General features: G+C 55.1%; 2 protein-coding genes across 2 annotated transcripts in view; one reads left to right on the plus strand and one right to left on the minus strand.

Annotated features, from left to right (window-relative positions):
* Positions 1 to 7,661: 7,661 nt before the first annotated feature.
* Positions 7,662 to 24,838, minus strand: part of PTPRU (protein tyrosine phosphatase receptor type U) — a 76,198-nt gene continuing 59,021 nt past the window's right edge. Inside the window, exons 27-30 of the mRNA XM_075115133.1 lie at positions 18,162 to 18,287; positions 15,625 to 15,782; positions 14,397 to 14,532; positions 7,662 to 10,861 (exon numbers count right to left, since the gene is read on the minus strand). Coding sequence (XP_074971234.1) covers positions 10,799 to 10,861; positions 14,397 to 14,532; positions 15,625 to 15,782; positions 18,162 to 18,287 — 483 coding nt within the window. The 3' untranslated portion in view covers positions 7,662 to 10,798. The remainder of the gene's footprint in view (positions 10,862 to 14,396; positions 14,533 to 15,624; positions 15,783 to 18,161; positions 18,288 to 24,838) is intronic.
* On the plus strand, positions 20,978 to 23,034 carry LOC142066977 (heat shock transcription factor, Y-linked-like). The gene is made up of 2 exons (XM_075115135.1): positions 20,978 to 22,188; positions 22,845 to 23,034. Exons 1-2 carry the CDS (start codon positions 21,682 to 21,684, stop codon positions 22,989 to 22,991), a joined length of 654 nt encoding a protein of 217 aa, XP_074971236.1. The 5' UTR covers positions 20,978 to 21,681; the 3' UTR covers positions 22,992 to 23,034.

The raw sequence follows: 24,838 nt of genomic DNA on the forward strand, positions 1-24,838 counted from the left end.
CGGGGGGACTGACACCAGAACCAGGCTCTGCAGGCCAAATTAGGCTGGCGGGCAGTATATTGGTGTTGAGATTGGCAGACTGATATCAAGTCCAAATGTGGCACATTAGCTTGAAAACACCTTTGCTCTAGGCTGGGGGGAAGCAATCAGAGAGGAGAGCGGCTCGTTGCGCGGTGCTGCCTCCTCCTGCAAAGCCAGCTCTCCTCTCCCTCCCCTCAGCAATTTTCACCAGAGGAAACTTCCTTTGCATACAAAGCGATATTTCTTGAGTTACTTCCAATCCTATTTGCAGCGGCCGGCGGTGTTCGGGGCCAGCTCTCCTTCCTCCCTATGCCAGATGCGCTCACAGCCAGATGCGACTACGTGAAAAGGAGGCAGGAAGGGAGGCCGAGGGAGGCAGGGACTGTCGCACGGAGGGATGATGGTGTAGGTTTACATAGACCAAAATCTCTTGCGACTTTGTAATCCTTCCTTGGAGCAACAACTTTCTGAATCCTACCCCAGCAGCCCCCAACCCACATGCTCGCCAGGACCCCAGTGAATTCCCAGGGACCTGCAGAGCCACCGGAATCCTCGGGTCAGAGCTCGGGGACAGCCTCCCCCTTCCCAGCCCTTCCTGCAGCCACTCCAGCCTCCCTGCCTCGATCTAGACACTTCTCGCTGTAAAGCTAGTCTTGGAAAAGACAAAACAGAACAAAACAGACGGGCTATTAGACCTAGTTCCCAGCCAGACATTCCTAATCAGTTTTGATTTTATAAAAACAAAAATCCCAGAGACACTGAGCCAGCCAACCCCTCTTCAAACCACATTAAGTGTCCCACACAACAGGGAGAGACGAGCTGCTCCATATATACCCTTTTCTGTGTTTTTTTTTAACACCATCCATTTAAGGACGGTGAAACTTAATCAATAGGCAGCACCGGCGTGGGCTGCCCGAGGTGCTCGCGTGCTGTTTCATTAGAGGATGATTGCTCTGCTGACAGGCTGCCGCCACGAGCCCACACTGCGACCCGCGGGGGACCAACAGCCAAGTTCAAAGCCAGCCCTTCGAACCCACCCGCTGCTGCGCCGCGGCGGAGCTCGAGCCGGGGCAGGTTCGAGGTCTACGGGGCAAAGTACACAGCCCATCAGGTGCCAGGGAGGTGGCACAGCTTTTCATGTCTCAAATTAGAAAAAAAAACAGCGCTGGCACCCCAGGGGAGCTGCGGGGAACTTCCACTCAAACAGCAGCGAAAAAGCTTCAGGGCTCGGCGCGAGGAAGAGAAAAATCAGTGCGAACGGAGCGGTGGGGGGCTGGCGGCGGGGGGCTGGCACAGGCGTGGGGACGTGGGCTCGACTGGCCGACGCACAGGGTGTTTTTCTGCACCTCCCACCCCACCACGGGGACAGAAATGTGCCTGAGCCCCCCAGCGCTCAGCCGAAACCCCACTGCTGCAGGCAAAGCCTCCCCAAACTCACGCCTCTGGGCTGAGCTGATTTTTCAGCCGCAACCTCTAAGCTCCCAGCAGACCACTTCCCTGAGTCCCAGGGACAGTTTCACCCTGCTGCTGACCTGGCTGCAGCCACCGTGCACCCCTGCAGGGGTGCTTCAGGCCCTCATTTTCCAATGTCCTTGGTAATTTTGGGTGCATTCATGTCTGACTGCCCCCAAGAGACGCCCGAAGTTCAGACACGGCTGAGTGCCTCCTCTTTAGAAATCTGGCAGCTTTACCAACCAGCTGAGCCCTTTTTAATGGGCAGCAACAACATCCCAGGCGCCCTGAGCAAGTCCTGCTTTGCTAAGCACTGTGCTGTCCTTGGCCAAGAGCTCTGTCAGAGCCGGGGAGGGCGGTGGGACGGCAGGATCATTGTCCCCAGGGTGACAGTGAGTGATGGGAGATACTCTGCCCGGTACGGGGGACTGCCCTGAGCCCTTCCCCAGCGATGCCGTGCACAGGGGAGCAGCCAACCAACTCCAGACAAGGTCATCCTGGAAGAGGTGAAGCACGGAGAGATGTCATCCTGAAAGTCCCCCAAAGAACCACCAACAAAACGAAGGAGCCGACCCAGATCCCCTCCGCTCTTGCCTCACCCAAGGGACCACCCTCTATCCCGCCAGCAAACGGGCAATTTTTCAAGCCACCAGCACCACCAACGCAATCTCTTTGGGATTGAAAGTCCTCCCATGGCCGCCTTCACCTCCTGGGACTGGATAGCAAAATGTCCTTTGGCTGCTGACCCTGCAGTGCAGAGGGTCTGGCACATGGAGACATGAATCCAGCACATGGAGATGCAGCTCCAGCACATGGAGGTGTGACTCTGGCAACCATTAACGTGGAAGGGCAGACCGAGCACCGTCGTTGGCCATCGGAGATCTCCTATTGACTCAAAGGGCTTCAGGCTGCTCAGGGAGGGGACGACCAATTATCCGCTGCTGTTAATCTGCAGGGACATCCGAGACCACAGATAAATCACAGATAAAAGCTACCTCTTCCAGCAGGAACACCTGCCCTGTCCTGTAAACCTCTAAAACACAACACTAAGAGGAAAGTTAAATGATTCATTTGGTTTTCAAAACCACGTCCTGAGAAAAATAACAAATTTTTTATCCTGAGGAAAATTCTTTTGGCAGCCCAAGCCCTGTAAGCTGCTTGGTAGTTCATTTTAGTTCACTGAATGTGCTTACACACGTTTGATTAGACACTCACTCTACAGATTTTTTTTGTTAACCTCCCGATTTGAAATTCTCCCCAAATTTCCCAAGCAGGATTTTCTTGTCCAGCCCTTTGTATTTTATCTCCTTGCTGAAATACTGCTTTATAAATAGCAAGAGCTTTATCTTGACTCTAACCAGCAACCTCAACTTAAAGCTAAATGCATAATTTACTGCAAATTAAACTTAATGGGACTGGAATAATTATGTTGACTTTTGGAAGTACTTAAGGATAAATACATGATTAGATATTTTGCACACCGTGAGGAAATATTTATTTTGAAATACGAATTCTTCCCATTGAGCCTTTTGATGGAACATTTAGAGGTGACACTATCAGCATATAGATTACAGTACCATTAAGGCTACTTAAATAAATTACTCTGCTGCATTTGTAGCACTGGAGAGATGGGAAGTCTCCAGCGAAGTGTGGTGCCTGTGCCACTGGTTCACCGCACGGGCACGGGGCGCTCGGCACAGGTCCTGGCGGAGCCCTTCAGCCTCGGCTCCCTGCGCCCACCACGGAAGATGTGCTGTGGGCATCCCTGCAGAGCTGGGCTGGCTGTGGGGCCGAGGTCATCCCACCAGGTAATCCCACCCAGGGGCCCTCCGCACACTTCTTTGCAAAAAACAAACTGAGCAACATCGGTACTAACTCGTACTTTCTCCCCAGGGAACCAGTTTTTATGGAAATCGCTCAATTTTAGACTGGCTTCCTTTTTTTCTCCTGCAAGTCAAGAATTTAGGGAAATTTCAGCAGGAGGAGGATGTGCAGGATCCTTATCAGCAGTTCATGCTATAAAACCAATCATGACCACAAATTGCTCTTGCTTTTTGCTTGCGTTTTAAGCTCTGGCTGCTTTTAGCTGCCCAAGAGGTGAGCAAAGAATTTTCAGCAAAGCACTTTTCCAACGGGAAATCCCAGCTCGCTGCTGTGCGGGTTAAGGCAGCCTCACGTTAACAACCAAAACAGTAGGTGAGGGGGAAACATCAAGCCAAAAATGTCTCACCCTCCTCCTCCTCCTCCTCCAGGCTCTGGCTCCCACAGCCGCTGCTCAGCAAAGACATAAATCCCAGCCTGGACCAGGCTGCTGCCGGCATCCCACCCTGCTCACGCGGGACGTCAGGCACCGCCCTGGGCTTAGCACAGAAATGGTAGGATGTGCGGGCTCCTTTTTTCTTTCGATAATGTTAGCAGAGTTTTCCTTTTCCTTTTCCTGGGCAGCTCCCCATCACAGCAAGAGAGAAGTCCCGTGAGCAGCTCAGGTGAAACCCTGGCTGGTTTGGGGCTTTCCTGGATTTTGGGATCATGCTCCGGACCTGGGAGCTCGCCATCTCCGCACACACCCAGAGGGCCAAGGGCTGAGAATAACCGGTGATATCTGCGTGGGACGGACTGAGTTACGGAGCTGAAACATGCTCCCTGTTGGATGGGGGGGTTGGTGCGGCACCCTGGCTCGCCTGCCTGGACCGCTCCAGCTCCCAGTTTCGGAGGTGAGCTCTGGTGCTGCTGCTGCTGGGAGCACAGAAGTAAGATATAAACTGGGGTTAAAATTTTTTACCTGTGAGCCCTACGTCAGCACAAGGCAGTGTGTAGCCTGAGGAGCACCCCAGCGCCCAGCATGCACCTCCCATCCACCCGCTCGTCCCCAGGGCCACATTTTGGTGCCTTTGAGACCAACCACTCATGACCAATCCAGGCTGTTGGGCTCATTTGCAAAGCAAGGGCGGACAGCTGGCCCAGGGACGGAAGCATGACACATGTCCCCATTCCGGTCCCACTGGATGAACTTGGGAAGTGTTGATGCTCGGCAGGGTCTCCAGAGGCTGGGGATCAGAGAGAGGATCATAGAGTCATAGAATCACTAAGGTTGGAGAAGGCATCTGGGATCATCAAGTCCAACCACCAAACCAACACCCCCATCTCTCCTAAACCATGTCCCCAAGTGCCACGTCTACACATTTTTTGAGCCCCTCCAGGGACGGTGACCCCCCCACCTCTCTGGGCAGCCTGTGCCAGGGCCTGACCGCTCTGGCAGGGAAGACATTTTCCCTCACATCCAACCTAAACCTCCCCTGATTCACCCTGAGGCCGTTCCCTCTCACCTGTCACTGGTGACTTGGGAGCAGAGACCGACCCCCCCCTCACTCCAGGCAGCTGCAGAGAGCGAGAAGGGCTCCCCTCAGCCCCCTCTTCTCCAGGCTAAACCCCCCCAGCCCCCTCAGCCGCCCCCCAGCACACTTGGTCTCCAAGGATGGCGATGACCTGCCCAGCCTGAGCCATGGACAGCACTTGGCCTCACAGATACATCATGGGTGATAAATGGGCCACTGTAACTGATTGAATTCAGGTTTCACTTTAATGAATTAATCTGCCAAGGTTTATCTGGAGGGTTTTAACACACTCTCCCCCCAGCCCCGCTTTTGCCCTCACTCTTGACTTGAGACAACTTTTAAAATGCCACGTAAAAAGGAACAAGCCAAAACCTGAGAGCCCCAGGTAGGACCCCCACACCAGGAAGGGACCCACTTTGCCTGAAGCACTGGAAGCATGGGGAACACCAACGAGCATTTGTACAGGGCAGGATGGTCATGGTGGGGTTGGTGAGGACAGAGCAGAGCATCCACTGGGAACAGCAACCCCTCCAGGCAAGGAGGAAGGGGGCCAAGGGGACCAGAGATCCCACCTCTGCAACTACTGCTGGACACCAGCCGGGGGCCGAAGCTGAGGTCCCCCAGCACATCCAGCGCTGTCTGTCAGCCTGAATTAGGGAACCAGCCTGTGAACAGAACAAGAGTACCCAGGTCGCCTCCAACAATACCATGACATTGGCTTTGGGAGATTATTCCCAGGTCTACCAGGGGGTGTGTACTGCAGATAACAGCGCAAAGCAGGCATTGAGTTGGTGCATAATTCCCGAAGGCCAAAAGCTGGGCATTGGATGGCACATTTGGATTAGTTATTGAAAAGCAAAGTGCTCTTTTTAAGTGCCTTCTATCTGCCTGTGCCTGGCAGAGCGCGGCAGTGAGACCCGGGCGCCCGCAGCCAAGGCACCCTTGGCTCGGCAGCTCTGCAGACCGGGGAAAGAGGCATTTCGCTCCATCCCGTCCCCACCTCATCCCCATCCCCGGGATAACCCCCCAGCACATCACTCACCTGGACACGCTGATGAACCAGAGCTGGGACAGGAGGGACGTCTCCGTGAGACGTCGCTATGGGACAGGGACCCGGACTCGTGGCCCTGACCCGGCTCCGCAGGACGGTGCCGGTTACCTGTTGACCCTCCTGGGCTGCCCATGCCTTATTGACATATTGCAGGGATGAAGCAAGGAGGGAAAGTGATGCCACCCACCTCCCCAAGCTTCCAGGGCCTCAGAGAGCCACCAAACCCAACCACCACCACCCTTGTCCCTGCAGAAACAGCTCCTTTTTTTTTTCTGTAATGGGGCATAGCAGCGAAGGGGCAATTCATCATTCCTGGTGGGCGCAGGGCCCCTGGGAGCAGCTGCTGTTTCTCTCTTCATTACGGACCAGCCGATGGAATGATGGCTTTCATAAAACCAGGGGGAAAGGTTTTTTCATCATTAGTGGCTGGTGACAGCAAGTGCCCAACGAGCTGCGGCTGAAATACAGCTCGGGAAGAGCGAGGCCCTGGCTCCGGCAGAGAGGGGACCGCGGGGAGGAGGGAAACCGGGCACTGAAGAAATCAAAAGCAGCTCTGGGTGGACGAGCCACCAAGCTGGTGGCCAGCCCGGCTGCGTGCCCTGGGGCCAGGCTGTTTGCTGCAGGGGAGCTGGGGAAGCCGGGCGCTCGGAGCCACACAGCAAAAACCTTGCAGAAGGCTGTCTTTCACTTATTTTTGAGAGATGTAAATTTATCAGATACTTTCCAGTTTGATTTGGTTTCAGGCTTGTTTTTTTACACGCAGTCACCACCACGGATAGCAAGCAGGCAGGTAAAGGAATAAGCAGCAGCAGGATGGCCTGGGGACTACAGCTTTGCTGGGAGGCTGCTCTGGTGCGGAGCCCCTCGCCGAGCAGGGGACATCGGCCCACTGCAGCCCCCCACACCGCGGGCACAGGAGGTTGCAGGGCTGCAGGGGCCACCCCAGCTTGTGCCCCCGGCGCCCCGGGCACTGCCACTGCTCGAGGCCACCCTGCCCTCCAGGACAGCACCGTCGGGCTGGGGGACAACGAGCTCACCCCCAGGGACGCCCCTGCCAAGGGCTGACCCCGCAGGCCAGAGGTGACGGGCACACCCAGAGCCCTTCCCAAGTGCAGCTCTTGATTTTAATTTGCATTATCCCCCTCTTTATTATTTATTGGTAAAATGTAATTACCGCATCCTTCACAAACCTTAATTAAAGATGAAAAACGGTCCTGACAAATCAATTAGATTTTTTTTTTCCCCCCTTGGTCTCCATTAAATTAAGACTCAAGTGTTACTGGTAGTGTTTAATATCACAACAGATTAAAGTGAAGGCTGCTTTGTAATAAATAAATCATTGAAGACAATGCAGGATCTTTCTTCTCCAGAAGGCTTTTCTTACAATAGGGTTTCATTTTCCAGCTGGAAAACACACTTTTTCCTCTGTAACACCTCTTCCAGCAACAGAAAACTTGCATCAGAAGCGTTGCAAGAAGTTGTGGGCACCCAGGTTGGCTGGCAGGTCTTGCCCAGTCCAACCGTGCCGTTGTTAGGAGGAAACACACAGCAAAGCCCTGCAGGCACGAGGCAACACAGCCTCCTCTGCGCGGTGACGGGCAAACACGACTCCTCTGTGCCGTGAAGGTTTTGCAAGTCCTGGAATTTAACGCTGCAAATGTGCTCCCCCAAAATACCCCTGAAAAGCAAGATACGGCCGATATGGAGGTGTTTTCTACAAGCTGCCTGGTGGGTACCTGCATCGGGGCTCGCTGCATCACAGCTCCCGGACCGGAGCCAGCGAAAGAAATCCAGAGGCCATCACAAATTTGGAACATTTATTTATGCAACTGATTTTCTTAAAAGGAAGGAAAGCAAATAATAATAATAATAATAATAAAAAAACAGTTCACAACAGCTGGATGTGCGTGGTACAATCCACATAGGACATGTTCCTCCTTCGCCATCCCTCCCTCGGTCCCACCACACCGTCCCCCTCCAGGGTGGAGCCGCCTCGTGGTACCAGTCCTTTTGGCAGCAGCTCTTGGGTGCTGCCAGCTTTTGGGGTCATTTTTTCTCACACAGACAAAATCGTTCCAATTTGGTGTTCTTCTCCGGTTTTAATTTTTTTTTTCCTTTTTTTGTTGTTGTTTTGTTTTTATTAAAAAGAAAAAAAAGCACCACTCCAATCTGTAATACCAATAAACATTATCCATCTTAAGAACAGTATTTATATTTTTATATATATATTTCTATATATATTTCTATGTACAGGATGTCCTTGCCTCATGTCATATGAGCGTCTCAGTAGGAGTTGGAGATCGGTTGGTTTCTACAGCACTTTGATTTCAAAGTCTGCCCTTCAGAAGAGATGCCCTAAAAACCCAGAGACAGCCAGCAAGAAGATATAAAATAAAAAAAAAAACAAACAAAAACCCCTCACTTTTAAAACATATATACAACTCCTCTAGTCTCTGGGGTCTCATTATGACTACATGGGGTTTCAATTTTCTTTCTTTTTTTCCTTTTTTTTTTCTTTCTGGCAACACTTTACCTGCAAAGCACTGGGGCATGCTCCCTCCCTCTGCACCGGAGGGAGGATGGCAGGTGGCCCAGGCTCCCGGAGGGTCTGCGATGAAGCAGCATCATCTCTCCAGCCCCCAGACACTGGGGCTGAATGGTGCCACCAACATCCATCCCCAGGCATTTCAGAGGTTCAGCTCAACCATTTTCATCCCAAACCAAACAATTTCTGCACCCTGGCACCACTCTGCACCCACCACACAGCGCCTTCCCCGTGGCATCCTGGGGCAGCACGGACGCATCTACGGAGAGATGGGGATTGGGAAAAGGACACTAATTTATTCCAAGTCAAGGCTTGAGATGCGAGTACTGGTGTTAACAGGTACTGGTATAACCAGACCACTTTGCAGGGTCTGGTGGGGTAAAAAGACTCTGCAGTCACGAGACAGCATGGGCGCACGGCAGGGTTAGACAGCAGGGATAGAAAGAAGGGGAATAATGTGGTATAGCCCTTGGAATAAGTTATTGTCAGGCCGTGTGAATTATTCAGCAAGTACGCAGGAACACCAAGTGTCTGGGCAAAACCCTCCGATGCTGCTGAAACCTCATCACCACCCCTGGGTATCTGGAAGGCAGCGAGTGGGACATCCTCCAAGGTGGAGAGAGGGCAGAGATTTATCTTGTTGTTCTCCTCCACCCTTGGAAGGTAGATGGAAATATCTCCTGGGTTTCCTCATCCAGGGCGCAGCTGTTTCGGCTCTGTGGCCCTCGAGCTGCAGAAAGGTCTGGCCAAATGGCATCTTCCAAAGCTCTGAGTCGTGGTATGGATCTAAATGAAACTCCCCAGGGAGAGGGATGCCCAGCCTCTGGGCAGGCAAGGTGAGAAGCTTCCCCTGTCCTGGGGAGATGGGGCTGAAGGATGGGGAGATGAAGGATGGGAGGGGATGAAGGATGGGGCTGCCCACGTGCAACCTCCAGCTTATGGAGGACAGTTTCTCATCTGTTCTGCTCCGTGCCCCGCAAAAAATGACTGTGAAGGGTTCTGCCTGGCCCTCAAGACAGAAACAACCTCCCTTCAGTTCCTCAAGTCTCTGAGGCAGCTCCCAGACCTGCATCCCTCTGGTTGCACCTTCTCCAGGCCATTTGCAGGGAGAGAAAACCCTGACCACAGCTTGATTACAACCAGGCTCTCCCCCGTATGCAGAAAGCCCTGCCTGTAATTATAACAATATCAGACAGAAAAAGTGACATCTCACACCTGACCAGAGCAGGATGAAGCCGAGAAGTATCAGGCACCTTCAATCACCATTCACATACGTTTGGCCCCAGGTGGCACTGGGGGCGTGGGGACCTCCCCATGCCCAGCCCCGAAACACTGCCACGGCTCAGAGTTTCGGCACAGCTCACCCCACAGCAACGGCACCACCAAACCCAACCGTCCCGCTTCACCAACCCCACCAAAAGCCAAGCAGCATCGATGGGCAACTGCCTGGGGCAGGCATTCGGGATGGACCCAAGCTCTGAGGATTTTGTTTCTGGGCACCAAAGGTGTTTCACATGCAGCGATTCACTAGGAAAGGGTTAAAAATGGCCCTGGGGGCTGGTCCCTTTTGGTCAGCCTAGGAGGAATTAATTGCTCCAGATGGAGAAAATGGTGCAGAGACAGAGGGGAACCATCACTTGAAAAGCTTTGCAAAGGTGCCAGGAGGGGTCCGGGTCAGTCCCTGCAGAGGGACATCACATGCCCGGTGCCCTCCACATCCCACCACCATCCCACGTCCCCGCGCTGTCCAGGGCTGGACGCACAAAGGGTTGTAACTCACAGAACTAAAAAAAGCGAAGATCAAACTGATGGTGCAACGGGCAGAGACTCAAGAGCTCCTCTCAGGGTCTTTGCTCCGGCTCAGAGTGTGGCCCCACCAAGGGCAAAACCTGCCAGCAGCCGTCTGGGCTCCTCAGAACAGCAGCTTCGATTCCACACACACAATTAAAAAAGCAACATCTCTTCTCCAAATATCCATCCTTCCCTGCTGGGAAACAGCCTCGGTTCCTTCTGTCCACCTCCTCCCCTCCCTGGCCTCCTCTCCAGCTGCTTTAGAGATGCCCAGGCAGCACTGCAGGGCCACGGCCTGCACACACCGATGCCGCGACCGTGACTCCAAGTGATGCCGGGACAGGACGAGTCATGGCATCCAGCCCCCAGCCGCTCAGATGTGCTCGGGGCAGGAAGAAAAGATGGAGAGCAGAGGATGAAGATGGGGACCCACCAACACGTCCCCACGTCCTGTCGTTTTTTTGTCTTGATCTGATGGGTTTTCTCGTCGGGTCCTTTGCTGTTTCCCCTCCTCACCTTCAGCACTAACGCAACGTCCGAGTGCAAAACGCACGTTGGCACGACCCCTGCGCAAGCCCTTGCCGCCGCTCCCCTGGCGAGGTGCTATCTGGTCTCCAGGGACTCCAGATATTCCAGTGCTATGTCGTAGCAGAAATGATACTGCTCCTGTTTGGAGAGAGAAAAGAGGGTGTTACGATCCCAAGCAAACTATTTCCCAAAGCTTTTCAAGTCAAAATAAGTTTCAACAGCCCCAAGGACAAGCCTGCGAGGGGTTCTATGGGACGAACACACAGGTCAGCCCTCGCCAAGGGCTGCGTCCCTCTCCTGTCCCCTGTGACAGTCCTGCTGAAGCAACAGCCGGCAGGAACTCTGCTCTTGGCAAACAGCCCTTGCTGGGGAAGGGGACGAGCCATCCCGCCGGTCCAAACACACCGCACGCACCGCATTTCCAGCATTTTGGGGGCGCACGGCACCTTTGCCTCCCCCGAAGGACAGACAAGGACTGCGACGTCCTGCTACTGTGAAAATACAGTTTATTCACTACAACCAGGGTACAAACCAGGCAGCACCAGTGCGGGGCTCCACCGACCAGCTTCTCCCACAGAACCCCCACGACCGCTGCAGAGATTGACATCTGTCAATCAGATCGTGGCAGAACTGATGGGGTCTGGGGTCAGAGGCGTCCGAAATAAAACCACGGGCATGAAATCGAGGGGTGTTTTTATTTTTGAGTTCAGCGGAGGCTGCAAATGGGCAGCATGCCCAGGCGAGTGCCGTGGCCTCGCTGCACCCGTTGTCCAGAGACACCCTGCCCCGGCTGCCAGGACGTTTCTCATCACAAATTCTCCTGCTGCAGATAAAAATTTGCCATTTTCCACCCCTGGCAGGGTTTTGGTCTGGGTGTTTGCTTTGCGTGGGGGGAGAGGCATGAAGGGAAGTCCCAGGAGCTTTCACTTCCAAAAATCCAAATTTTCCAAGGGAAACACCAAATAAATGAGCATTTTGGTGCTGAGGTCAAAGTCTGACCCACCTGCAATGGCTGGGCCAGAGCCAATCGGTGCGAGCAGGAAAGCTCCTCTCTGAGCCTGTGGCGAGACCAGGCTCACTCTCCCATCCTTTCCCTTTCCCAAGACAGCTATGGATGGTGTCAGCATCTTCCCACCCTTTGCTCTCCCCCGTAGCTCCCCAGCTGCATGAAGGGAAAGCCCAACATGGCTGGCTCCTAGTTTTAGAGCAAAAATCACTGAAATTGGGCTTGTGAAGGCAGTCTCATCCATCCTTGTTCTTTACGTGATCTGTTCTTGTGCTGTCCTGCCCTCGTACGAGTCACAGAACAAAGAACCATAGAAGCACTAAGGTTGGAAAAGGCCTCTAGGATCATCAAGTCCAACACCCAACCCAACACCCCCATGTCTCCTAAACCATGTCCCCAAGTGCCATGTCTACACATTTTTGGAAACCCCCCAGGGACAGTGACTCCCCCCCCCTCTCTGGGCAGCCTGTGCCAGGGCCTGACCCCTCTGGCAGGGAAGACATTTCCCCTCATCTCCAACCTAAACCTCCCCTGATTCACCCTGAGGCCGTTCCCTCTCACCTGTCACTGGTGACTTGGGAGCAGAGACCAACCCCCCCCTCACTCCAGCCCCTCTCAGGCAGCTGCAGAGAGCGAGAAGGGCTCCCCTCAGCCCCCTCTTCTCCAGGCTAAACCCCCCCAGCTCCCCCAGCCGCCCCCCAGCACACTTGTGCTCCAGACCCTGCCCCAGCCCCGCTGCCCTTCTCTGGACATGCTCCAGCCCCTCCAGGGCCTTCTTGTCCCGAGGGGCCCAACCCTGAGCCCAGCATTCGAGGTGGGGCCTCCCCAGGGCCCAGCACAGGGGCCCCATCCCTGCCCGGCTCCTGCTGGCCACACCAGGGCTGACACAAGCCCGGGGGCTGGTGGCCTCCTTGGCCACCCGGGCACTGCTGGCTCATGCCCAGCCGGCTGTCAGCCAGCACCCCCAGGGCCTTCTCCGCCGGGCACTTCCCAGCCCCTCTGCCCCAGGCCTGGGGCGCTGCCTGGGGTTGGTGTGACCCAAGGGCAGGACCCGGCCCTGGGCCTTGTTAAACCTCACACAACTGGCCTCGGCCCATGGATCCAGCCTGTCCAGGTCCCTCTGCAGAGCCCTCCTGCCCTCGAGCAGATCGACACTCCCACCCAACCTGGTGTCGTCTGCAACTCACCGAGGGCGCCCTCGATGCCCTCATCCAGAGGGGATCCAAGCTGGACCTTGGAAGTGCCCACCCCCATGAGATGGTTCCTCCTTCAAGCATCCAACAAGCAAAACCAGATAGAGTCAGGGAAAAAAAACCCAAAAATCAGGTTTCTGATGCCGCTGTGAGCACTGGGACATTGTGGGAGCATTCAAGTGTGACAGCAGGGAGGGAAAGGGGACAGCTCATCTCCCAAAATCCTCATCGGCAGCTTGAGCACCGGCACGAAAATCCAGTTATCCCCCGCGCGGGTGGGCAGCTGCTCGGAGAGCCCAGGTGGGAGCAGGCATCAGGGGAGAAGGGCTTCAAAGCGAGGAGGCTGCGACAAATTAGATTAAAAGCACATAATGCTTTTTGGATTAAGAAAAGGGATTGTTTCCATCTATCATCATATAAAAATAAACCCCACAGGCAAACAGAGGGGGAAGATGCACAGGCAGCAGGAAACTGCTACGCGCCGCTGCTCTCCGCTGGGCTGCAGCTCTTTACACCGGGCGAGGATCCGACCTCCCAGTGACTCCAGTAGATTGGGATTCCCAGAATAGACGGTTCAGGTTCATTTGAGGCTGGAGGACGCTTGTGTCCTGATGTGAAATGTTGCCTTTTTTTAATACCTTTGCAATTTAGCCCAATGGATCTGGTGCCTTCATGCTTGTCACATCATCTTTTCATTATCTCCATCCCTCCCTCTGCTCCCCGTCCCCTCCCTCACCTTCTCCTCCACTTCAATTCCTAATGCAAATCACATCCCCTCCGCGAAACCATTTCATTTTGCAAGTTAGGGATTTTATAGTCTAAACAGGGTAAACATTTCCAGCTGACTTGCTTTTAAAACACCACTAGGCACCTGGATTCCTCCACCACGGGGACAGACACGCGCCTGCTCCCTCCCCTGTCCTGTTATCGAGGGCCTGAAGTAGGGCACAGGCTTTTTACCCTGACCCGCTGACACCTCCAGCCTCCCCGTCATGAAACATGGCTCCATCGCTGCCCCCAGCAACTTGTCCACCAATTAATTTCACTCAAAACACCATTCCCTTCTGCATTTCCAACAGGAATTTGTCTGACTCCAACCTCAGAGCTGCTCCTGGCACCGCAAACCCTCCGAAAAACCGCAATTACATCCCATGACTTAATGCGGACCTGCCTTACTACTCCTGGGAAGGATTTCCGACAAGCCCAACATCAACACCCAGGACGTGTTGGCATGGCAAGATGAAGGCTCCTTTCAAGAGCTGCCTCACCTCCCTGTCCACCCCAGCCCCCGGCACGGTGCTGGCACACTCACCAAGACATGCTCTGCAGGAGGCTGCCCGTAATACTAATCAGATTTTGGGATGGGAAAGGAGGTTTTTTGGGAGGTGAGCATGTGCCAGCACCTCGCCTGCCTGCTGGAGGAATGCACGGGGATCAGCAGCTGGGGTGGATGCCAGTGGTGTCTGGTGCTTACCAAGGTCTCTACCATATTTGGCTTGTAGTTGCGGAGGGTCTTTGCAGCATAGAAAACATCTGCCATGTTGTGACACTTGATCATCTCCAGGATCATGGTGGAGGCACAGAAGGTGCCGCTCCGGCCACCTCCGTTCCTGGTGGGAAAAACACATGCATTGGTGGTGAGAAGATGGCTTTAGAGCTCCTCCCTGCTCCCTCTAATTCCCCCTTTCTCTATCCATTCCAGGAGATATCCCAGAGCAGGGGCTTATACCCCACTGTCCCTCCAAACTGGGGTTCCCGAACCAGACCCACGTGGTGGCAGGAGCTGTGATCCTGCCCTCCAGTCCTCAAAAGAGCCACAACACAGCATGAAAACACCTTTTTGGACCATCAGGGCTGGATCTTGGACATGTGGGCTCACTTTCCAGCCCTGCCATGGACCGATTCCTCATGTGACCTTGGGGAAGCCACTGTGTCCTTCTACTACCCTCTTCCCATCCGCAGGGTGACCCTGGGCTGTTGACCTGTTGGGTAGTGCTGGGTGGGGGAACCATCCCACATTTCACCCAGCGCACAGCTCACTGGGTACCTCCCCAAATCCTGGGCTGAAACCATCCCACATCACCACATCTGATCTCCGGCAGCAAAGGGGAGCGGGGAGAGGAAGACAGAACATGATGCCACTGTTTTATAAAGCATGTCCTCAAATTATCCTTCGGCTAATGAAAATGGACGAGGCTGTAATTAATTTTTGATTAAAGGCTCGCCTGCTGTCTCTACGAATCTGCGAACGTGCTAAGTCCCATCCAGAGAGAGCACACACGGGTGTTTGTGTAAGCCAAACCCAGCTGGGAGGAGAGAGCATGTCCACCTCGATGAGAAGCAGGCAGTGGGAGCTGCACAGCTCCTGCCACGTCCCTTTGGAGCCGGTTACATGCACGGGACGTGGTGACAGGGCTGGGACCTCTGCCGAGCCCCACCGCAAGGCAGGGGACCGGCGTGAACAGCGGCGCTGCTGCTAGCAGGCGTCACTCCCGCTGAGCATCCATCTCATGGAGGAGGTTTGACATGGTGATCGCAAAGTGCCTCACCCAAAACTCACGTTGTGGGAGAGATAGCACCATCTGGGGACAATGTCACGCCAGTGAGACCTTTTTAGAGGATTTCCAGGCAGAACAGTGGACATGTGAGCTGGTGGCATCTCCCCCCACACCAGAGCCCACTCCTCGCCAGCTGACACTCACAGGCAGTGCACCACGGTCCTGCCATCGCCGCTCTCCTTCTGCCACCTCTCCACTTGGGCCAGGAGGTGCAGGAAGGACTTCTTGGAGTCTGGGATGTCTCGGTACGCGGACCACCGCAGGTACTGGAAATGCCGGACCATCAGGTGCCCCTCCTGCAACTAGAAAAAGCAAACCTCATCAGCTTGAACCCAAGGGCTGCCCTCATTTGTCTCCACTGGAGGTTTGATGGAGGGCAAGAGGGCTTTGTCATGCATTAACAGTAGTGGAAGAGCAGAAATCCCTTTCCTGGTGCTATTAGATGGATGGTTCAGCCCTCTCCTCCACAGCTCACACTGGTCCCACCACCCCATTCCACCTGAGGGAAGCTCTGCTGACACAGTTTATGGTAACTCACAGCATCTCAGACCGTCTGTGTGTCTCACAAAACCTGTCACCAGACGCCTGAGCCTCCCCAAGGCTTCTCCATCACACCCTTGTCTTGCCTGCAGAAGATCCCAGGGGACGTGTTTTGTTGTGCTCACTGTAAACCAGAAGCTGCCACCCACGGAGGCGGGGAGCAGTGGAAGTGTGCCTTAATACCCTGGTAATCTGGTTAGTTTTGAAATCTAATCTGGTTAGCAGGCTGCAGGAGAAAGATTACATCCGCAAAGCTAAACGAGGCCAGGCTTTTGCAGGCAGATGTGGAGCTCTTGCTCAGAAGTACTCGGGGCATCAGGAGTACCTGAGGGATGAAACCATGGGTCAGGCACTCCCAACCACATCTGGGGGCTCAGCAGCACACGTGTGGAGAGCACGCATCAGAGGAGAAAGGGGGGATCAGACACAGATGGGGGGTTCCCCAGATCTGGCAGACTCCATCCACCTGATTTCAGATCCGTGATGCAGAGGGCGAGCACCAGACCGCTCCAACCAGCAAGACCGGGTATTCCTGCAGCTCTGCAGGGACCCCCCCAACCTGGGGGGTGGGTGTCAGGGGCATTTGGTGCCCACTCCAACCAGCACACCCCAAATGCATGGGGCTTTTCTGAACCTTTTCAGGAGCTCCGATGTGGGTTGGCGACATGGCTGGGATGGGGTGACCTCCCTAGGCTCAAGCTTTCGCTTCCAGCTGGAATCCAGGAAGGCAGAGGGGGAAGATGAAACAAGTGAGTGGAGTTAAAACAGGAGAAAACTCCTCTGACAGCCCAGGAAGGAAAGTTCTGGGATCTGTTTTGAAGCTCAGATGAAAGCTCTGTCTGGCTCTGGAGGACTTGTGACGCCCCCCAACACCCAGCTCCCCTCCAGCCAGCAAGGCTTGGCAAGAAGCAGCTCCATGCGCTTACCAGTATTCCTCCAGCGATCTGCTCACTGGGGAAATCTCTTCTTAGATCCAGAGATTTCAGTCATGTTGCATTTTAATTTAGCATGGGGTATATTCTACCACCTGACAGCAAAGCACATTTGGTGAATGTTTTTGTGCGGACACCCAGGAAATGCCAGATGCTCCCATGGGGAGCGTGAACCAAAACCCTCGTGTTAACAGTCCAGATAATCAGGATTTCTCTTCTGACCCAGCTCCCATGCCGAAGCACCCTTCCCAGCCAGGCTGTCAGCCAAGCCGCATGCTCCCTTCCAAGCTCCCTAATTCCCATCTGCCTGATGACCTCCACTGGGGCATCAGCCTCAGCCTCTTGGCAATCCTCAGGAGATTGAAAGGCCTCAAGGATGCCACCTCTTCATAGCCAGCTTTTGTAGTTAAATCAGCTTTTTTTTTCCACGTACAGTTCTGCGCCCATGGGGCTGCTCATTGCAGTCCCTGTCCCTGCTGAATATCACTGCGTTTCTCATTTAAAGGCAAGCTGAACCTGCCAAGTGTCGATGCAACAAGGACAACAAGTGAAAACCTGTGCAGATCTTCCCACCCTGCAGGAAGAGGGCTCTGTTCATCCCAGGGAAGCTGCCGTGCCCATGCAGTGACTCTCCATCCTGTGGTATATGCATGGCAAGGCAGAGATGGACCTCCAGGCAAGATGAGAAAGGTCTTCCTACAGAGTTATCTAAAATCTTGCAAGGAGCTACGAACTCCAGAAAGGTTGGATGGAGCCAGTGGCATTTTGACGGGCTCCTCTCTGACAGACGGGAGCTGTGCCTGCATCCTCTGGAAGAGCTGGATTAGGCTGAAAACAACACCAGCATCTGCAGCATCATTCAGTTAGTTTATATGCAGAATTATCTGGCCAGGCAATGCCGAGCTCTAGGACTACGTGGCCTCACTTGATATGTCATCCTTCTGCTCTCCAAATGAGGTCTTCACCCATGGAAAGAAGCTCTTAGCGATGCCGCAGCCCTTCTCCAAAGCAGCAGCTAACAAAGTGATCCACCCCCTGCACACAAGCTCACCCAGGCCGGATCTCTACACCAGGAAGATGCCTGGGGGGCACCCGGGCACACACACAGACACGCACAAAGCCCGGGGGGCACCCGGGCACACACACAGACACGCACAAAGCCCCCCCAACCACCCTTGGCTCGCATGGAGCCAGAGGAGAGAGACTCACCCGTGTGATGTTCTGGACTCGGAAGAGACGGGACACAATGTCCTCATCCGCCGCTCCAGAGACATACTCCACCTCCATCGGGCCGTAGTGCTGGAGCCCCGGCTCAGGCCAGTACTGCAGACAGGGCTGTGGAGAGAAGAGGCACAACTCGCGGTGTCCAGGGACACGCACTGGGATGTGGGAAAGGGCATCGTGCATCACAGGCAATGTCTAGTGGAATGGAGTGGTTGGTGGTAGACCCTGAGAGGGGTGGCTGGTACAGGGGGTTGGCCCCCAGATGGGAAGCTGGACCGAGGGACTTACTCACGGGCCATGGCACATTGCCAGGTGGCCTCAGCTTGTTAAGGGATCAAAGCTGAATGGTCAGGTCCACCCCCTTAGCACCCACATAGCCCTCTCCTGCTGCACAAACCCACCAGCTGATGCTGCCAGCAGTGGGCTTTGGTGGTCCAGAAGGCGGCAGGATGGCCCCTGCCTCAGTCCCAGCAAGCACAGGCCTGATCTTGCACCATGACGGAGCAGGGCTGGGCTGCTCCAAGCCTGCTTTAAAACCCCACCGGCTTCAGAGGCAGCTCCGCCATCAGAAGCAACACAACGCGGGATGACAGTCCCCCTTGCCCCATGGCCAAGACATGGCTCCAAGTCGAAGCGATCCCAGCTTGCAGCTCTGGTAAGGGCTGGGGAGCGGCTCCTGCTCCCCGCCACATGTCCAGCACGGCACTGATGGATGGCTCAGTCCAAGGGTCAAGGATGTGAATGTTTTCACACCGTGACAGCTGGGAAACCAGCATCAACACAAAATATATGATGTTTGTCACCACACTTTAACAGGGCATTTAGCATTTCAGGCCATCTAACGGCTTGGGCCTAACTGCATGGCAAACGTGTTTGAGAAATAATTGGTTATTAATAGGGGCTATAAATCTCCAAGATCTCTAAGCCTTCTAGACTCAGAGCTATAATTTGGATATTAAAACTTCCTTCGGCAAGACGTAGTTCAAGTGAGGGATATACCCTCTAAGTCACCTTTCAGAGCTGCCTGCTGTAAAGGTTGATTTATTACCTGTTGGTCCTAAACTGGTAAACATTTAAGATCCAGCTAAATATTGTAACACAGACATCCCTGAAGAATAGATGTCCAGAGAGAGAGAGGCAGGGCTGAATAATGAAGAAAAATGGCAGAGTCCCCATCGGACGGAGCCGGGGGACAGCGGCCTCTGCAGGGGACGGGGACCTGGGGGACGATGGCACAGGGGCGGGCAGCTCCTGTGAGGCTGTAGGTCATTTCTGGACCGTGGAATAAAAGAACCGGTTGACAGAGAGAAATAAAATCAGTTTTCCTGCCTCCTTACCTGCCATGGTCCACTGCAGCTGGGTTCAGCTTATAGCTGATGTTGGTGCTGCAGATGGGAGGTGGTGGACGGTCACTGTGAAGGGACAGTAAGATGGTGGCACTGCTGCAGCACTGGGTTTTCAAAGGGGCACTTGGTCCCCGGCAGGTATCTCAGCGCACGCAAGGGTAAATGTGAATCAAGGTGAAAAATGCACGCAGAAGCATCAGTCGCCCTCCCCCAGGTGGACCTGCCAACTACTCGGGCAACACTGCCAGGGCAACAAAGCTGCTCTGCTCCGTAGTCACACTTGCAGCCAAAGCCCTTCCACGTTCCAGGCTCCAGCATCCCTCTGCACACAGAGGGAAGCCAGGCAGGGCCGTCCCATGGGGAGCAAAGCCCACAGGGCTCATGGCACCGCTGCTGCCAGCCAGGGCTCGATGCAGCAGCGTGCCCAGCCCTATCCTCACACCGGGACCGGAGAGCCTGCCCGCCCAGCCCAGAGCCAGCCTTGGGTGCTGGCTCTGCACCGACACCCTCCCCTCTGGATTCACAGAGGCCCAGAGAGGCAACAGCCAAGACAACAACTTGCTTCTCAGATTTTCAATTGAAAACACTCTTCATGGCTCTGTGTTGCTCTCGTCCGGTTCACATCATTGATGACTGCCAATGCTCCAATCTGTCTAGATCCCTCTGCAAGGCCTCTCATCCCTCAAGACAGTCAACAGCACCTCCCATTTGGTAGCATCAGCAAACTTGCTAACGGTGCGTTCAACTCCTGCACCCCGACCATTGACGCACACACTGAGCAGAACCGCTCCCACGACTGAGCCCCCAGGAGCACCGCTGGTCACCGGTCCCCAGCCACGCGTAGCCTCACTCACGACGACCCTTGGAGCCCTGCCACCCAGCCAGTTCTTCGCCCACCGCACCCTGTACCTGCTCGGCTCACATTTGGACAACTTGTCCAGAAGGACGCTTGTGAGATCCAGAAAAGCTGCAGCCACCACCTTCCCTTCATCCACCACAAGAGTCACCTTATCATAGAAGGACAGCAAACCAGTTAAACAGCACTTTCCCTTGGTGAACCCATCTTGACACTGCTTGGTGACTGCGTTGTTCTTTAAACACCTTTCAACAGCACCCAGAATGACCCTCTCCATCATTTTTCCAGGTACTGAGGTCAGACTAACAGCTCTGCAGTTTCCTGGCTCTACCCTCACACCCTTCTTGTGGATGGAAATAAAACTGGCCACCTCCCACTCAGCAGGGACCTCCCCAGACTATGGCAGATGGTCGAGAGGGGTCCTGCCATAACATCCACCGGCCCATCAGGCCCCCCCCACACTGAGCAATATTCAGCTGACGCATCTGGTCCCTCACAATTTCACTATCCACAAGTGGAAAGTCACTCTTCCCACCGTTGTCCGCCTCTGACTCAGAGGTGGTTCATAGCTTGACAAAAGGGTGAGAGAACATCGCTGAGGTTCCTCGTTTGGGTTCTAAAGGTTCTACAGCAAAGAAAAGCAGAGGAGCCCAACCCAAGAAAAGAGCGGGGCACAGCGCACAACTTTATTTCACTGCCAAGATGCATTTAGGTATCGTTTCACATGTAGTTCATCCTGTGGAGCAGCACGGAGAGCCTGCTGAAAGCTGGGAGCATCCCCAGGGTACATGGACAGCCACGACAGAAGCAGCGCTGCTGAAATCCCAGAGCGGGGCTTATCCCATAGAAGAGGGTACGGGCATTTCTGCACAGGGGGAAGGCGCCCAAGGGATAAACTTCAGGTCTGGGGCACTTGGATGCCCAGCGCTGCAGCCGTCCCCATCCATCCCTGGGCACCACCTCCCAGGGCCCACGGGACGCAGCACTGCCCTAGCAGGGCATTCCCACTGCACACGCAGTCGATTCACTTCTCGGCTCAAAACTGCTCTCCCCATGAGAAGAAAACAGGGCTTTTCAGCAGTTCCTTCTCTCCTCCGCTTCCTGTTGCCGGGACGCAGGTGCCACGCTCTGATGTCACCGAGATGCAGCACAGGCGTCACCGTGAGGACAGAGAACTTCCCCTGGCGCTGCCCAGGCCGCTGCACCACGGCATTCGTCCCGCTGACCGGCAGCACCGGCCCTGGCTGGCCGGGGAAAGGGCCAGGCGGGAAGTTGCAGCCAAGCTGTGAACAAAGCCGTTGAAATGGAGCCGCCTTCACCAGCGGCATCCCGGGCTTCTGACCCGCAGGAGCCCGACTCGCGGGCGGGTTCAGCTTCTCCTGACCATGCGCGAGGTGACACGGGAACACCCTGGGATGCTGCCACCGGACCTCTCGCAGAAGACGGCGCCTGTCAAGGTTTGCCTGATGAATCCCAGGCCGCCATCATCCCCCGCTATTTCTCAAAGGAGGTCTCTGCCAAGAGCAACCAGTTTGCAGCCTCCCTGTTCATCAAGAAACTCTGGAAGATCGTCAGCAGCCATCGCTTCCGCTCAGTCTGGTGGGGCGACAGCGGGAACTGGGTCGTGATCGCGGAGAGACTCTTCAGAAGGGAAGTGCTGGGGAGGAGGGGACCCCTGAGGATCTTTGAAACCGACTCCATGAGAGGCTTCCTTCTCCACAGCTTCTGCAAAATGGAAGCGGATTCTCCCGTATCTGTCTCCATCGAGGAGCTGCGAGCAGCAGCAGCGGCAGGTTCTGATCTGGGCAAGGTACGTCGCTTCCACCGCACGCGGAAGAGCCCTCAGGACTTTACGGGCAAGAGGGTAACGTTCAGATAAAATAAGCCCTTACAAGAGAGGAGATGGGGATGGGAGCAAACGGGCTGATTTCCTCGCGCGGGTCATCCTCAGGAATTCTCGATGCACGATTGCGGAGGAGCAGAAATGCTGACAACACAGAGTTTGGTCATTTCTGCTTACTCTGAATCTGTGAAACGGAAAGACCGTCCCATCGTATCGCGCTTTTCTTGTGCTTGCTCTGTATCTGGCTGCATCTAAACTGTAAATCTTCTTGTGGCACCTGCTGAACGCCAGAAAGACACACGTCAGCATCAGCACTATTGCCAACGTGTCCACGCTGAGGTGCCTGAAAACTAGTGGTATTTGGGCTTCTCCATCCGTTTTTAGGCTTTTTAATACCCTACACTCCTCTGCTCCCAGTTGCCAAAAACACAAGGGTGGTTAGTACTTCACTAAATGCAAAACCCAACATTTTTTTCAGCTGAAACTTGAGGTTCAAAATGCCCCAGAGAGCCCTTTTTAATGCCCATGTCTGTCTCTTCTGATGCAGATGCTTAGTTCTCGCATCTCTGCCCTCCTCCTCCTTGCAACGATGGCAACTAACTCCCCTCCTTTGCATTTTGTAGCTGCTCTTCTACTACAGCCCCTTTGTCAGGAGGGATTACCCCAACCTCCTCAGGTTGTGCACGCAAAGTGCTGCGGAAAGAGAGAGAGCCCCAGCTGCATCCCCGCGGGGCCCCAGGGCGAGGGAAGAGCACCCGAGGAGACGATGACCTGATGCCCGGCTGGCGGTAGGAGCGGAGGAGGCAGCGAACACCACGCGCACACCTGCAAGCCCTGGCTCCGCACCGCCCGAGCCGCGGGCTGACACAGCCGCCCACGCGGGCAGTGCCGCTCCCTCCCCACCAAAACGGCGCCGCAGCCACAGCCCCGCTGGCAGCCGGGAGGCGGCTCCCGCTCCACCGCGGCTTCTCCACACGCTGTCGCACCTCCTGCCCCGGACAGTCCCCTCGCACCAGCCGTGGCACTCCCCGCCTTTCCACCTGGGCAGACAGATCCAGCTGCTGCGCAGGGCCCCGGGGCTGGCCTGCCTCCGTCCCGCGCTCCCCGGTTTCTCACGGCCGTACCGGTAGCAGTTTTTGCCGTGCCCAGGCCAGGGCCGCCGCGCAGCCAAGCTCCAACCCACCGCTGCTGCCCAACCTGCGCCTGCGGGCCAAAGAGCGCAGCTGCCGGCGACGGTGCCGGGCCCCAGCGGGGGCTGGACTAGGAAGAGCAGAGACCTTGGGGAGCAGGTAAGCGCCGTGCAGATGGAAATGCCTTACTACAGGGATAAGTAATGATACGCTGTTTGTTGTTCTCAGTAATAAACCTTTCCCAGCTGTCTTGTCCTGTCTCTACAGGCTCACAGTCACCGTCTCGACACCCGGGGCGGGGGGTTGCCTTCGGGGACATGAAGGGTTTGGCTCCAGCCCGCGAACGCCAAAGGCCCCAGGCGCCGGCCCCGCACTCAGCAAAACCCAGCAAAAGGCCAAGCTGGGGCTGATCCAGGACCTGCACCGGCACCCAGGGCCACTCAAACCAACCCAACCCCTCATGGCTCTTGGCGAGTCCGTGCCCCTTCCTCCCCCAGCTCCCCCAGCCGCAGCGGGGCTGCAGGGAGCAGACTCGGCCTTCTCCTGCCCGTCCCGCATCCCACCTGGGGATAACTACAGCACTGCAGCTGGCAAAGCCCTATATCTCTCCTGCAGGAGGCACACAGCGGGCTTACGGAGGAGCAGCCTCTCCCATCACCATTGACTAAGGCTTCCTTTAGAGAAGGGGCTTTCACCGCAGCGTTTAAACACGATGCTACTTCATGATCCCCTTCCTTCCTTCCTTCCTTCCTTCCTTCCTTCCTTCCCACAGAACAGGGAATTCCAGGTTTGCCTGAGAGCAGACCTCTAACTCCTGCTGGGGGGACGCTCCACACTTCACTGCCATTTATGCAAACACCCACAGTGCTCATGAGAAATTCCATCGCCGCTTCGTAGGTTCACAGCAAATGTGCAGCGTGACACAGCACGGCCCGATCGTGAAAAGCTTCCCTGAATTAGGTCCCGAGTCAGAGAGGTCAGTATGTGATTCTGCCTCCCGAGTTAAGCATCCGTACGCAGACGAAGAGGACAACAGCCAATGCAGCTGGCACCGGGACGCAGTGGACAAATGTACTTCATCTCATGCCTTGTCCCGAGGAGCCGAAAACGGGTATTGCTGCGTCGGTGGCTGGGGTTATGGAAATCGGAGACCTTCAATATACCTGAGAGCTTTCCAGGTCTGCACACAGCCACGGAGAAGCAGATCAGAGTAGGAACACTATTCGAGCAGGGTTCACAGACGGAAACATACCCGATGAAGTCATGAGCGGTAAAAACGCTAATCCACAGGGGGGATGTCACTTGTACCAACCCAGGAGTTGAAGACATCTGGGCTTGTGACACGGTCTGCACCAGAGGACACACACATCGCTCCTCGCTTCGGGTTTCTAAGCCAGTGCTCTCCAAACCAGGGTGTGCCGCACGCTCCATCGGGACGCGGGAAGGAAATAGTTGAACTTCACAGAATCCCGGAATGGGGGGGGCTG

The sequence above is a fragment of the Phalacrocorax aristotelis genome, chromosome 20 (assembly GCF_949628215.1).
Source record: "Phalacrocorax aristotelis chromosome 20, bGulAri2.1, whole genome shotgun sequence".
Classification (NCBI taxonomy): domain Eukaryota; kingdom Metazoa; phylum Chordata; class Aves; order Suliformes; family Phalacrocoracidae; genus Phalacrocorax; species Phalacrocorax aristotelis.